Here is a 13,707-nt window from a genome sequence, read left to right as displayed (position 1 = left end):
GTAAAGAGACCCAGGGAGACTGTGCTTGAATGCTAATGTACACAAATTAACCACCTGTTCAACACATCGCTGCTTGCTCTGCTTTCTAATCTCTTCCCAGACACAGCTTGATTAAACCAAGTGCTTAATTCAACCAGCACTTAATTTATGTGTGTTAAAGGGCGAAAATCTGTGGGTGTGTCCAAACCTTTAGACAGAATGTGTATGACCAACACATGTACTCATACAAGTAGTTGTGTATTTGGTTTGGCAATTTACTGATGTAACCAAGGATAGCAGTTTCAATGGAATATATTCCTGTTCATTATTTGGATTATCTTGCTGTAGCCAAAAAGTAGAAGTCAAACTTGAGTGATTATTTCCTTTTTGCCCCATTCTTTTTTCCTCTTGTAGGAACGGCTTTTATTGTCATTACTACCCGCTCACATTGCAAGAGTGATGAAGGCTGAAATAATCCAAAGATTGCAGGGTCCAAACTTTGGCCAGGTGGAGAACACAAACAACTTTCACAATCTCTACGTCCAGCGTCACACCAATGTCAGGTACTCTCAGGACTCATATCAAGCACATTTACATGTTGAAAGTATGTTTATATTTGTATATGAATATGTTGGTACTTAGAGTTCAGTTACTCATGTGAATGTGAATCAAGTGGTGTTTTCTTTACACCAGGTACTCCAGGGAGGCTCTCGAGATTTTGCCTAATTTCAAAAGATAACAAGAAGGGCTCTCATAGGTGTCGCAAAATGAGTGTGAAATACCTTCTTAAGTGTTATTCAAGAGTAGCTCTAAGAAATTCCTGAGGTTGACAGCTCTGAGACCAATTGGGTTCTATCATCACAAGAGACATTAGAGTGTTCTGGTGTTTATGCTGCAATGGTGATACGCTCTGCTTATTTTGAAGCAACTGATTTGATTGAGTGTTGATTGGTATTTTCATATCATATTCCATATATATTGTAACCTGTAGTTAGAGTTACCTACTGTAACCATTTCTCCTGTTTACTTATTTTCTCATGTTTTGATGTTTTGTGTTTCCCTGTCCTAGTATATTGTATGCTGATATTGTGGGCTTCACTCGCTTGGCCACTGATTGCTCCCCCGGAGAGCTGGTCCACATGCTGAATGAACTATTTGGCAAATTTGATCAAATTGCGAAGGTAAATATTCCCTTATTGGGAGCAAGCACAAGCCAGACAATACATCCAAATGTACCCGCTGGCAAGGAAAGTAATTAATATTTATGATTTTTTGTTATGCATATCCAAAATAGAGATATGCTTTTCCTCCTCATAAATCCAAATAACACAATGACTCATACATTTCTGAATTGTCAAATGTATTCCATTTTAGGGTATTTCGTAAAATATGAAAAATGACAAATTTTACTTGCGCATTTGATAACTGAATTATCCCCATTCCCTGTACCGTAGGAAAATGAGTGTATGAGGATCAAAATTCTTGGAGACTGCTATTACTGTGTATCAGGACTGCCCGAGTCCTTGCCAAACCATGCCAAAAATTGTGTGAAAATGGGTCTGGACATGTGTGAAGCTATAAAGTAAGTACATAATACAGTTCTGTATGTTATTATTCTTTCTCAGAGTAGCAATACTCTCAGGCTGTTAATATTATGTTAGGTATGTCAGGCACAACTACATACAATACCTTAATTACCCAGCTACAGTATAAAGACACTATCCTTTTAGGCATGGTGCTTTGCTTTAAGAGCATGTCGCTAACAATAACGAAGATAATTACTCGCTAACCATTGCTCAAAATGAAAGAGCTTCTTTTTAATTTAGCTCTTCAGCGAATCTCTTGAAGAGCAGTGCTAGCCTAGCCTGTGTGTCAGCGTGCCTTGCAACAGTCCTGGTGCATGATTGGTTAGGACTCAGTCACACTTACAGTAGTCTGACAAGATGCCTGGCAGAGCTGATAATAGGACTGAGGGCTGGGAGGTCACCATGGGAAATGACTAATACTTCAGCTCACATAAGTCCAACCAGGATCCTATCTGATTTCATATAGGCTGAGAGAATTAGTGTAGACAGATGCTACTGTACTGCTGGAGAGCTAACATATTCCATAAGGAGGCTTTTTTCAGCCAACTCAATCAGCAGGAGTGAGTGATGCAAAGAGCAGCACTCATAACTCACTTGATGGGATTTTCATCATCATGTTCAGGGATTGCCTACCTTATAATGAAAAGCCTATTCATTCATTCCCCCCAACACATAGGAAGGAAATTTACTTCAGCTTGACCGCTTGTGTCATTTGTTTAACCCTGACCTTTAAGAGTGGCCTTTAAGTGTTCTAGAAAAACACATAGTTAATATGTAATTTATGCATTGTTGATGAGTGTCCAACCCTTGTTTCAATATACAGTCCCCGACCTGCTTTTAATATGTCTTCCTAATTGTTAGCTACACAATACTTTGTGCCAGATTCAACAGAAAACTAAGTATGTATGATAGTTTAATATCAAAGTGGTTTGTTAGTACACTGTTAAACAGCTATGTTGGCCCAAAGCAGAGCATTGATTGCTTCGTCTAAATATATGCTTTTGTTTATCAAAGGAAGGTGAGAGATGCCACAGGAGTTGACATCAACATGCGCGTTGGAGTGCATTCTGGGAATGTTCTGTGTGGTGTCATTGGTCTCCAGAAATGGCAATATGATGTTTGGTCACATGATGTCACATTGGCCAATCATATGGAGGCTGGGGGCGTACCAGGGTAAGCAAAGCTTTCTTTTATCTCAAAGTTTGAATAAGATACACTGTAAACCTTTCGGACACAAATTATATTTCATAATCATAATACACATTTTAATACACAAAACAAACAGCCATAATGTGTCACATCTGACCAGTGCAGTGACACAGAGTTTTTGTTCATTGGTAGGCGTGTCCACATCACTTCAGTGACACTTGAACATTTAAATGGATCATACAAGGTTGAGGATGGGGACGGGCAGGAGCGTGACCCCTATCTGAAAGAGCATGGGGTCATTACATACTTCGTCATCAACCCAAAGGTAATGGAGGCCCTCCAGCCAGCGAGAGATGCAAATGTTTCAACTATGACATTAAAAATTAGGCAGCTATGTACTGTATAATGTTATGGTATGCATTTCTTATGTGCTTGTATGTGCCCTGACTGAATGAGCAGGTGGAGCGCCGCAGCCCCCAGCACCACTACCGGCCCAGACACACCGTGGATGGAGCCAAGATGAGGGCATCCGTGAGGATGACCCGGTATCTGGAGTCCTGGGGGGCAGCCAAGCCCTTTGCCAACCTCCACCATCGGGACAGCATGACCAATGAGAACGGCAAGATCAACACTGCAGTGAGCATCTTCCTCATATGATGATAAAATCATTGTTTTGGTCAGGTGTGGGAAACTTGAAACCCCTGTAACTAAATGATGTATCTTTCTGTGCCTAGGATGTGCCAATGGGGCAATATCATTTTCAGAGGAGATCCGAAAGGTGAGTAACAACTGGTGGTAATCAGTATGAATATTATGCTTGGCTTTTTCTTTGATGTCAGAGATTATGATGGCTGTAAAAAAAGGTTGACACTTCATAAGTTGTGTACAACAACCAATGTGATCTAAAACATACATTTTCTATTTAGAACAAAATCTCAGAAGAAGCGCTTTGAAGAGGAACTCAATGAAAGGATGATACGAACTTTTGATGGAATCAATTCCCAAAAGTAAGCATCTTGGTATATGTTTTTTAGTTTAGCTCTGGTAAAGCTTTGAACAAGAAAACTTCAAAAGACATAAACATTTTTTCCAACATTTGTCTTTTCAGACAGTGGCTCAAATCTGAAGACATTCAGAGAATATCATTGTTTTTTCACAATAAGTCATTAGAAAAGGAGGTAAGCAATGGTACAAATATTGACATGCTCATTATTATTCTGTGCAATACAAATAATGAAATTGCTAATAATGAAGTTAGCTCTAGGGTGCTGTGTTGTGCCCTCAAGTTTTTTTTAATATTTGAAGCATGATTATCATATATGGAAAGGAGTAGGTGTTTTTGAAGTTGAGAAATACAGTAATGGATGCTGCCTTATAGACTGAATTTCCTTTTTTCCCGTAGTACAGAGCAACAACCTTGCCGGCTTTCAAGTATTATGTCACCTGCGCATGTTTGATATTTTTCTGCATCTTCATAGTGCAGATACTAGTCTTGCCAAAGTAAGTATCACCTGCACTATCAATGCATATCAATCAGAGAACAGTATATCTGCCGTGTGGTGTGATCATGACAGTTTGTTGACTGAAATACATACAATATTTCATGATTGTGTTCTGTGTATATTTGACAGTACATATTCAAAGAGTTAGTTTTGTTTGCTGCTCTTCTTCTCCTAGACATTGCTTCAACAGCAACCATAGTTCCATGGCTAATTACTTGCATAGTTACCGGTTAGTTGCATAGGTAACGGTTTGAGTGACATTTTTTTAACCACATCACTCTCTTCAGAACTGCAGTCCTGGGAATATCATTTGGAATGGCTTTCCTTTCACTGTCCCTGATTCTGCTCATATGTTTCATCGGTCATTTTCTGGTGAGTATGAGGCTCAGAAAGACCTTGCTGATTCATGATTGTACATTAAGAATGATGAGATTCCTTTTTACGGCTCCTTGTGTAATACTTTTTTGTATAGCTTTGCACATGTATTCAACCTGTGATGTTGAGTGTCAGTTTTTTTTAACAAATCATGTCAATCTTTTGTGCTGTGACTAAATCGGTGATTAAAGTCTTCTCCTACCTCACTCACTCTTCCCTCAGTACAGTGGTGTGTTGTGCAGGTAGCTCAGGGCTAAAACACATAACACTCATGAATGCAACAAGTGTAAACCCTCTTGTTACCTCCTGTCAGTTTGGTATTACATTACAGAGGAACCCCAGGACCACCATGCCTTGCTTCTCTCTGGTTTTTAAATACAGCAGCAGGCCTGCCATACTGTACTGTGGAAATCAGTGGCGGCTGGCACCGTTCAAGATTAGAGAGGACAGTCATATGTCATTCATATTCCATTCACCAGCTAAATGTAACATATATAGGTTAAGGCTATTTACATACCCACCCTGGGCATGACACTTGAATTGTCCCAACTTATACCCATCATGAGAATTAATTTCTTCAAAAACTGTTAAACTTTTGACTTTCTCTCTTCGTCAACTACTCACCACACTACTAAGTCGGCTTCTCACTAGAAGTGCTAGCTGTAGCTTATGATTACAGTACTGGATTAATTTTCTGATCCTTTGATTGGATGGGGAAGATACTGCAAGAGCTCTGATAGGTTGGAGGACGTCCTCCGGAGATCGTCATAAGCCTCTGAGGTTATGTGTTGAAGTCAATGTAGACAGAGGAGGACGGAAAATAGCTGTCCTCCAGCTTCACCATGGTGCTACCCTAGAGGGTGCTGTTATGACTACTGTAGACCTTCATTGCAAAACTGTGGTTATTAATCAGGTATTTGGAGTGAGAATATATCTAGTAGTTTTATCTAAAACTGATAATTTTTTTAATTAACTTTCTAAAAAAACAATGAAATCACTGAGTAGGATGGTTTTCCACTTCCTCCTCTGAAGAGCCTCCACTGGTGGAAATACATATCCTATGTGCTCAGGGATGTAAGTCTAGATGCTAGAGATGTTTGTGTTCTGTGTTCTCAACACAGCAGCATACAATAGTGTCAGTGGCTGGCTGAAAACTTTAAGAGCATATTCATTTTCTCAATACTCACCTCTTATTTGACATGACACTGAGTTGTCAAAAGCGAGAGATTGTGCAAAAATAATCAAGGACACAGACTGAAATGTCTAGGTTTTGTATGAGCTGTTGAAGCAGGGGTTTATAAGAAGGCCCTTTCTGATACCATGAGGGATATTTCAACAGCTTTTACCACAGCACTGACAGATTTTTCAGAACTCTGAGATATTTTACACATGTACATCCATGTATTTTGTTACAAGTAATATGTTGAGGATTACTTTGCATAGCCTGAGGAAACTGCCTCTGTTTGGCAGCTGTGGGAAATCTGGAAAGGTCACATGTTTACTTAATTGTGCATGGTCCTTACATATTCAGTTCATGCATATGGGATTTTCTCTCTCAAAATCACCCTGGGGTAGATTTCCCTCATTACATGAATATGTGCCTTGAAAATGAATCTCATATCAGTTTCCTCTCAGGTAAAAGTCTTTAAAAGGAGGCAAATGGTGTGACCTGTGTGGGGAAAAAAAAGATTAAATGAAATATGATTTGAAAAACTATATTGCCATGAATGTGTGCTTATTTGGTGAAACACTATAGGGACTGCTATTGTTTGGTGAGAATACAGTATAGTACAATGTAAGTCATTCAGAAGTCAAATCAATTCAGCCACAATGGTTGCTGTGGGATTGCTTTGAGATGATCAAGTGAATGACAAAGGCTTCACTTTTATGATCCAATCATGTGACACATTTTCTCAGAGAGCGAGTCATTCAGAGATATACAATTGACTGTAATCTTTGGACTGTGCCATTTATAAAAGCCAGAAAGTGGCTCAATGTATTCTTTGTATATCAACTAATAGTGTGAAGTAGGAAACCCTTCTCACGTCTTACATGTATAGACTTCCTCCTCTAACATTGTTCAACATTAATAGTCATTGTATAGAAATAACTATGTGTGAAATGCATCATAGTGAGTTAATAAAACACCACACAGAACTTGGGAATTGTGTTTTACAAAAACAAATTAATTGAAAGCAATTATCAGACCATTAGGTTATTCAGTAATATATGCACCACAACTTGTTATTTATGTTTTGCATGTCCTCAGCATTGCAGTAAAACTGCCTCCACCTCATGGCTCTGGCTCCTGAGATCATCAGGCATCATCGCCAACAAGCCCTGGCCTCGCATCACCCTCACCCTGACTACCACTGCTCTCATACTAGTGATGGCTGTCTTCAACATGGTAGGCACTGAGGGGCTGGGACGGAAGGACTGGGAGGGAGGGACTGGGATAGAACAGACTCTAGCAGGGCTTTTCCCATCACTGGCTATACGCAGTTAATTATCCTCCAAAATGAATCATTTCACATACAGCAGATACTCGATTGGTTGATGTTGGTAAATATGAGTCTGTCATGGACAATGGCAGTCAATGTGGCAGTGGATAGAGCACAGTAATGAGTTGGTTGGATATTCACATGATCAGCCAAAGGGAATAACTAATGCAGTTATTTTGCATATTCATGCATACTTCAAATTAGTTTTGTTTTTATGCCTCTAAGAAATTGTAATTTAGACATAGCTCACAGTCATGTTATCTAAATGGCATATTTTGTTGTCCCATTAGGGATCCTTTGCAAATGCTCCAATGTCGATCACTTTGGCAAAACAGTGATTAAAATGTTCCATAAATCTGCAAATGGAAAAATGAGACCGAATTTGCATGTAGAGAGAAAAGAGGTTCCCTTGCCATACCATTATGAGAACTTGGCTTTAACTGCTGTGGGTTTACGTGCAGAGGATAGAAAAAAAAATGTGATCAAAGTTAAACTGTAGCCTGGGGGGAGCCAGATAAAGTCCAGAGTATCATGGCCCCAGTTTAGACCTTAACACAAATCGATTTCAGAGATTATAATCTTGTTTTCTCTCCATGCTTTCGGTCAGACCCAATGAACCGAATTAACTGGCAGGCTCATTGGGGTGGAATTCTCATCTTATCGTAGTTCTCCTGTAAAGGCCATGGACTGGCCTCAATTGTTAGCACTGTAATCTTTTTATCCTTATACTGCAAAAATACTCACTTTTGATTTCAAACGTATTCGAAAACGACAAAGACACAGAACATACAGTATGTACCTACTACAGTATGAATATGCATATGTATTATACTCTAGGTGGGTTGTGAGTCATTTTGATACTACTAACTAATATAACGTTATCTCTTTTTTTTTCTTTTTTTTTACCTCATTGCAGTTCTTCTTAGAGGACAACATGATGCCTCTAGTTCCTGTTTACAATGTATCCAACGAGACGCTGTTTTACCCAACAGAAAAATGGGTAATGGATAAGAATAATTTCTACCTTCCTGTAAGTAAATTTGTACATGATTTTCATTAATTTTCAGTCAGAATCATCTTTATCATCTTCTTAATCTGCATCATAGTAATTGTTCTATCCCCCTGTAGCATTACAGCAGCAATAGTGAAACAAGTCTCAAGAAGCTGTAGTTAAGACATCTCACAGATACTGTAATGTTGCCTACACTGTCAAGTTGACTCAGACTCAGGAGCATCTATAGAATGCCAAAGGCTAAAACATTTCAAATATCTCTGAACATCAGAGAAACTTGCAACGGTTTTTTTAACCTTACAACTGAGCATCACATAAAAGTCATCATGAATCGTCTTCAACTCCATATCCTTTTTATCTGGCCAATACCAATGCAGTATCTGAACCTTTTTTTTATCAAGGCGATGCAAATTCAACAAACCTACATGGGTCTTTTCATTTTCACACATAAACCACTCTCTTTCAGCCTCACAGAATTACAGTATCACTTCACTTCCATCAAATATAATGCACTGCTAAAACAAGTGATTTACCGTGACTATATCGCCAAAGACATCCCCCTCTGTACAGCAATCACACAATGCAAAGCTTAAATCTCTTTCATCAGTGCACACTCTCCAAATGTCAAGTATAGATTTTGAGTTCAAATCAATCCCACCCTCCAATTGATCGTAGCCGATGACCAGTTTTAACAACTTGAAAGAAGCTTTGAGCTGTATTGTATTGAGTCAGTGTGGGTGTTGGGGAGGTATTCATTCTTAGAATTGCTTACATAGGAACAGCACACATGACACTGTGTACATTTATTTATACACTATGTAAGTCATTTTCATGTCATTTTGATGCACTGAATTATCACCAAACTGTTTATTACTGTTGATTTAATATAATACTGGCTTTGGCTTGTGTTTGACCTATAAAAACCACTGTTTTTCTTTTCTCCTGTTAGTATTTCATCTACAGCTGCATCCTTGGTCTGATATCTTGCTCTGTTTTCCTCCGGATCAACTATGAGCTGAAGATGGTCATCATGCTAACAGCTGTGGTGGTCTATAACATCATTATCCTCCAGACACACACATCCTTACTGGATGAATACAGCAAATTCCTCTACAAAACAGAGATTCTGGACAGGTGAGCAAAGCTACAGCTATTTGAAGTGTCAGAATAACAGTATATCTTTTGATCAGGTTAATATAATGCCACAGCGCATGGTGGCAGGATAAAATAATGCCACCTTGTACAGCAGCAACATGGTCATGTACAGTATCTGGGTAGGAACTGCGTCATCCATGACACAGACATGCAGCTTGGTTGGACCACCTCAGTTTTATCTTCCACTTCACATTCAAGACTACTCTCTCAGACCTTGTGGCTGTTGAATTATTGATTGATGACGTATGTTAAACGTGTTCAGTTTGTTCTGGCAAGGAAAGGAAAGGAGATGTAGATGGCCTTTACTATAATGAAAGGTATAGGCTATTCTATCAGAAAGGCCTCTACTGAGCTGATAAATGAGGCCAGAACCAGAGGTTACTGGAGCATGGCTAGTCATTACACCATGGGACAGTTAGCCCATCATATCTAATACCAATTACTCTCAACTGAGACTCAGTATTTCCACAGCAAAGTAATGGCTCAAAAAGAGGTTCTGTTATTTGATTTGACATACATTTATTCATGACATACACATAGGTAATTTAAAAAGATTTTAGGTCTTTTAGATCAGTCATGGATAGATGCAGTCATCAATATCATTATTTACAGTGCTCTGACAAAAACATTTTGTGATTTCAAATCCAATAATATTGTATAATCTACAGTGAGAGATTGCCTTTTCATTAGGTAAGTGTGCAGCTGTTACAGCTAAATCAGTATCACAATTGATTTAGCCATGTAACTGAGCAGGTCAGTGAGATGACAGTCCAGTAAATGCTTTTGATAAAAAATACTCTGTCGTGACGAAGCAGAAGTGACATGTCTTAAGTGACTGACAGATAATGAAGGCTTTGTCTGATGGCCAATCATGCATCATGTCCATGGGCTCTGAGTATTGTCTAGAATCCCTCTCATTCTCTGTTTTTGTTTCTCCTCTATCATTCAAGGCCAGGAGTTCTGAAAGACCTGAAGACAATGGGCTCCATCTCTCTATTCATCTTCTTCATCACTCTTCTTGTGCTGGCCAGACAGGTACAGTACATTTGTTTGTACTGCACATGCACTGGTGCAAATTGAATTGATTGACATTGAACATGGTAGACTAATAGCTCCCACCTTTACCATTTCAGTACACCTGGATTAGTCTTTAGCATTTTTTGTTTTATGTTCAGACATGAATACATATATGTATGTATATATGTATGTATGTTCATACATCAATGGTCATATCAAGCATCTCTACATCTTCATATTTTTTTGCCATTCTTTCTCAGGCACTGCAATTGAGTCACCGTCAACAGCAGTGTATTGAATAACAAGAACTCATAGTGCTACTAATGGACTTACCTCTAAAAGCATGTAAATGTAGATAAAATGCTTCTCTGGTGCCTTACTAAATATAGAATAGCCTGAGTCTCAAAAAAAAGTGGCTCAATCCATCTTGTGAGTTGGAGACAGATTCGTGTAGAGAGGGCTCTCCTTTGAGACTGTGGTTTCATTTGGCTGCCCCACATAGAGACAGCACCAAGAGACTAGTTCTCCATTGTCCGTCATTGACTCTGGCCCTGTGATTTATTGGGGGGACTTATTGGGGGGGAAAATAGGAACCTGGGCTGAAACATTGTGAATGTAATATTGTTGCCTTATTGTGCCTGACTATCAAAGGAGGCAAATTGTACCCTGAGTGATTCATGTGAAGAGAGAGAGAAGTATTAACTACTTGCTGTTGGTGTCTCTAAACCAGTACTAATAAGTGTCTACATTCAATGCCATAAAGAAAATCACCTGAATATCTCTCGTTCAGGTATTTCATCATCCTACAGTACATGCTCTCAAGCCCTTCAAATCTTGTTTCAGCCCTGAAATAGATGTATCCAAAGATCAACATATATCGGTGCTCCTAGTCCAATTATATGTGAAGCAAATAGTTCATTATATTAATAGAATAGCATTTAGGATGCACTACAGCACACTCTCAGTAGCAGGAAATATCCTGGAAATTAAATAAAGTAGTCAACATGGGCTGCGGCATTTTGATACAGAGCTCTACAGTATCTTTCCCCTGAATATTAAGTAGACCAAGATTGCGTTTGGGTAGAATAAATCTGTTTGCTGAAGACAAATGTCTGATGTCAAGGCAATGAGCTGAGGCCAGGTGCAACTGGCTGTGGTGTAAAAATAACAGATGCCATTTCTTAATATGCACTCTCATACCCTCCGCCACTCCTCAGCTTCTCATCTATAATTATAATCCTTATATTAACTTTCTTTGCCTGGTTATTTTCACGTTTCAAAGTTGTTTTCATTTACTTCCTAATTTCAAAATTCATATGTAAGTTGATTCATGCATTCACTCTTTCATATCAGTTTGTGATGTTGTACCGACTCAGGAGAATTCGCTGTACAATCAGACATTATCTGTAACAAGAGGTTTAATGGGCTTTACTTTCAAAGGACTGTAGAAAAGTGGAGCATTCACTTTTCATCTTGAGTTGTACACTTGTGGTCTCTTGAGATGTGAAAGGACAGTATTGTATTATGAAGTTGTTGCACATCAACAAAGTGGCAGCTGACATTATAAATCAGATGGGTAGTTTGTTGATAATTTGAGCATAACTATCCATGAGGGGGGACTATCCAACTAAAGTGGGGTCTAATGTTCAATTGCACAACATCAACAAGACATGAGACAGATTCTGTGTAATCCCTGGAAAACATATGACCGTATATTGCAGTTTACAGTATATCTTAGTTGTTTTTCCTATCTTGGCCTGAACTGTTGTGTCATTTGATGGAGCAAGTTGATGGGATGTCTTCAGTCTCTTCACCTCTGTGTCCTCTTCTAACAGAATGAATATTACTGTAGGTTAGACTTCCTGTGGAAGAACAAGTTCAAGAGAGAGTGTGAGGAGATCGAGACCATGGAGAACCTCAACCGGGTACTACTGGAGAACGTTCTACCTGCCCATGTCGCAGAACACTTCCTGGCACGAAACTGGAAGAATGAGGTGAGGCTAACTCTACCTCACCGACATCAATATTCACGTTACACATTTCTGTAGAGAAGCCTTGAAACACAACACCTTTTCAACAGTCAAAAGCAGTTTTTAACACATAGGACTGCATGATTGTATTGCTTTGTACAATTTCGAATGTCTCTTGTTGTTTTACAGGATCTATATCATCAGTCATATGACTTGGTCTGTGTCATGTTTGCCTCTATCCCGGACTTTAAAGAGTTCTACACAGAGTCTGATGTCAACAAAGAAGGCTTGGAGTGCCTCAGGCTACTCAATGAAATCATTGCAGATTTTGATGAGGTAATTCTTCATTTCTTCATGCCTATTGGAAACATTGACTTTATATGTTCAAGCTTTAACTGTCAAATCCTCTTCCTCTTCCCCAAGAACAAATGGTTTTACTACAAAATGTAGCATACTGATTTTAAGGCAAAAGGTTAAGCCTATGAACTAGGATAGCATTATTCCCCAGGATGAGATTGTAATAACTCACAATAAAGTGTTTAGTATATTACCAAGGTTTGAATGTTACAGCATACATATGGATAATTAACTAATGTAACTTTTACTAATTCTGTTGCAGTTGTTGTCCAAGCCAAAGTTCAGTGGAGTTGAGAAGATCAAGACTATTGGCAGCACTTACATGGCTGCCACTGGATTGAATGCATCACCAGGGCCAGAATACACACAGGTGTGTCACCATCTGTAGTTTTCAACACACACACTTTGCAGATGGTTTGAGGCATGTGTCTGGGGGATGATAATGCGATAGACCATCCACGGCTGTTAGCATGATGATCTTCAGCTCACAGCTGATCTGGAGGAACACAGAGCAAGTCATATTTGGTTGATCTGTCAATTTTGTTTGTGTCGGATAGCTACCATGTGGCATAACTTTCTTTGTTCTTATTCTTGATAGCATTTTTGTGTAAAATGTTTTAATTACAGGAGCATGACAGGCAGTACATGCACCTTGGCACCATGCTAGAGTTTGCTTTTGCCCTGGTGGGCAAGCTTGATGTCATCAATAAGCACTCCTTCAATGACTTCAAACTCAGAGTTGGTGAGTTCATCTAGTGTAAAGACCACATTAACTTTTCAGTGGAGCATTATCAAGAAATTGGTTGTACTTGGTCATTCAGGACCACTGTTTAACACAAGTGATGAAAATGCTGTGAAAACAAAACCATTGGGAATTGGCTCAATTGTGCCGAGGAAAATCAAATCCATTGGTTACTAAATTGGGTGAAGGCAAACTTTTAAATTAACTTCTCAGATGATAAGAAAAAGTTTTCAGTTTTCATGTTTCAGAAGTCATCAGTGAAACATAAAATTGGGTCCTCTTGGCAGCCACAGCAGCAGCAGCGGAATGGATTTTTGTGGAAAGTACTTTTATCGACTGGGAATGTGTAACTTGTGCTTACT

General features: G+C 39.0%; 1 protein-coding gene across 1 annotated transcript in view; it reads left to right on the top strand.

Annotated features, from left to right (window-relative positions):
- The window catches only part of adcy2a (adenylate cyclase 2a), a 38,814-nt gene that overhangs the window by 23,280 nt on the left and 1,827 nt on the right, over positions 1-13,707 (top strand). Inside the window, exons 5-23 of the mRNA XM_083679573.1 lie at positions 394-542; positions 1,049-1,160; positions 1,434-1,561; positions 2,580-2,738; positions 2,907-3,039; positions 3,174-3,350; positions 3,449-3,492; positions 3,641-3,721; positions 3,823-3,892; positions 4,117-4,214; positions 4,504-4,588; positions 6,861-6,998; positions 8,009-8,122; positions 9,054-9,238; positions 10,210-10,294; positions 12,112-12,270; positions 12,436-12,582; positions 12,866-12,973; positions 13,231-13,345. Of these exons, the coding sequence (XP_083535699.1) occupies positions 394-542; positions 1,049-1,160; positions 1,434-1,561; positions 2,580-2,738; positions 2,907-3,039; positions 3,174-3,350; positions 3,449-3,492; positions 3,641-3,721; positions 3,823-3,892; positions 4,117-4,214; positions 4,504-4,588; positions 6,861-6,998; positions 8,009-8,122; positions 9,054-9,238; positions 10,210-10,294; positions 12,112-12,270; positions 12,436-12,582; positions 12,866-12,973; positions 13,231-13,345 (2,287 nt within the window). The remainder of the gene's footprint in view (positions 1-393; positions 543-1,048; positions 1,161-1,433; positions 1,562-2,579; positions 2,739-2,906; positions 3,040-3,173; positions 3,351-3,448; positions 3,493-3,640; positions 3,722-3,822; positions 3,893-4,116; positions 4,215-4,503; positions 4,589-6,860; positions 6,999-8,008; positions 8,123-9,053; positions 9,239-10,209; positions 10,295-12,111; positions 12,271-12,435; positions 12,583-12,865; positions 12,974-13,230; positions 13,346-13,707) is intronic.

Source organism: Argentina silus, assembly GCF_951799395.1.
Source record: "Argentina silus genome assembly, chromosome: 10".
NCBI classification, from domain to species: domain Eukaryota; kingdom Metazoa; phylum Chordata; class Actinopteri; order Argentiniformes; family Argentinidae; genus Argentina; species Argentina silus.
Note: the sequence above shows the minus strand (reverse complement) of the source record. Positions and strands in the feature narration are given on the sequence as shown.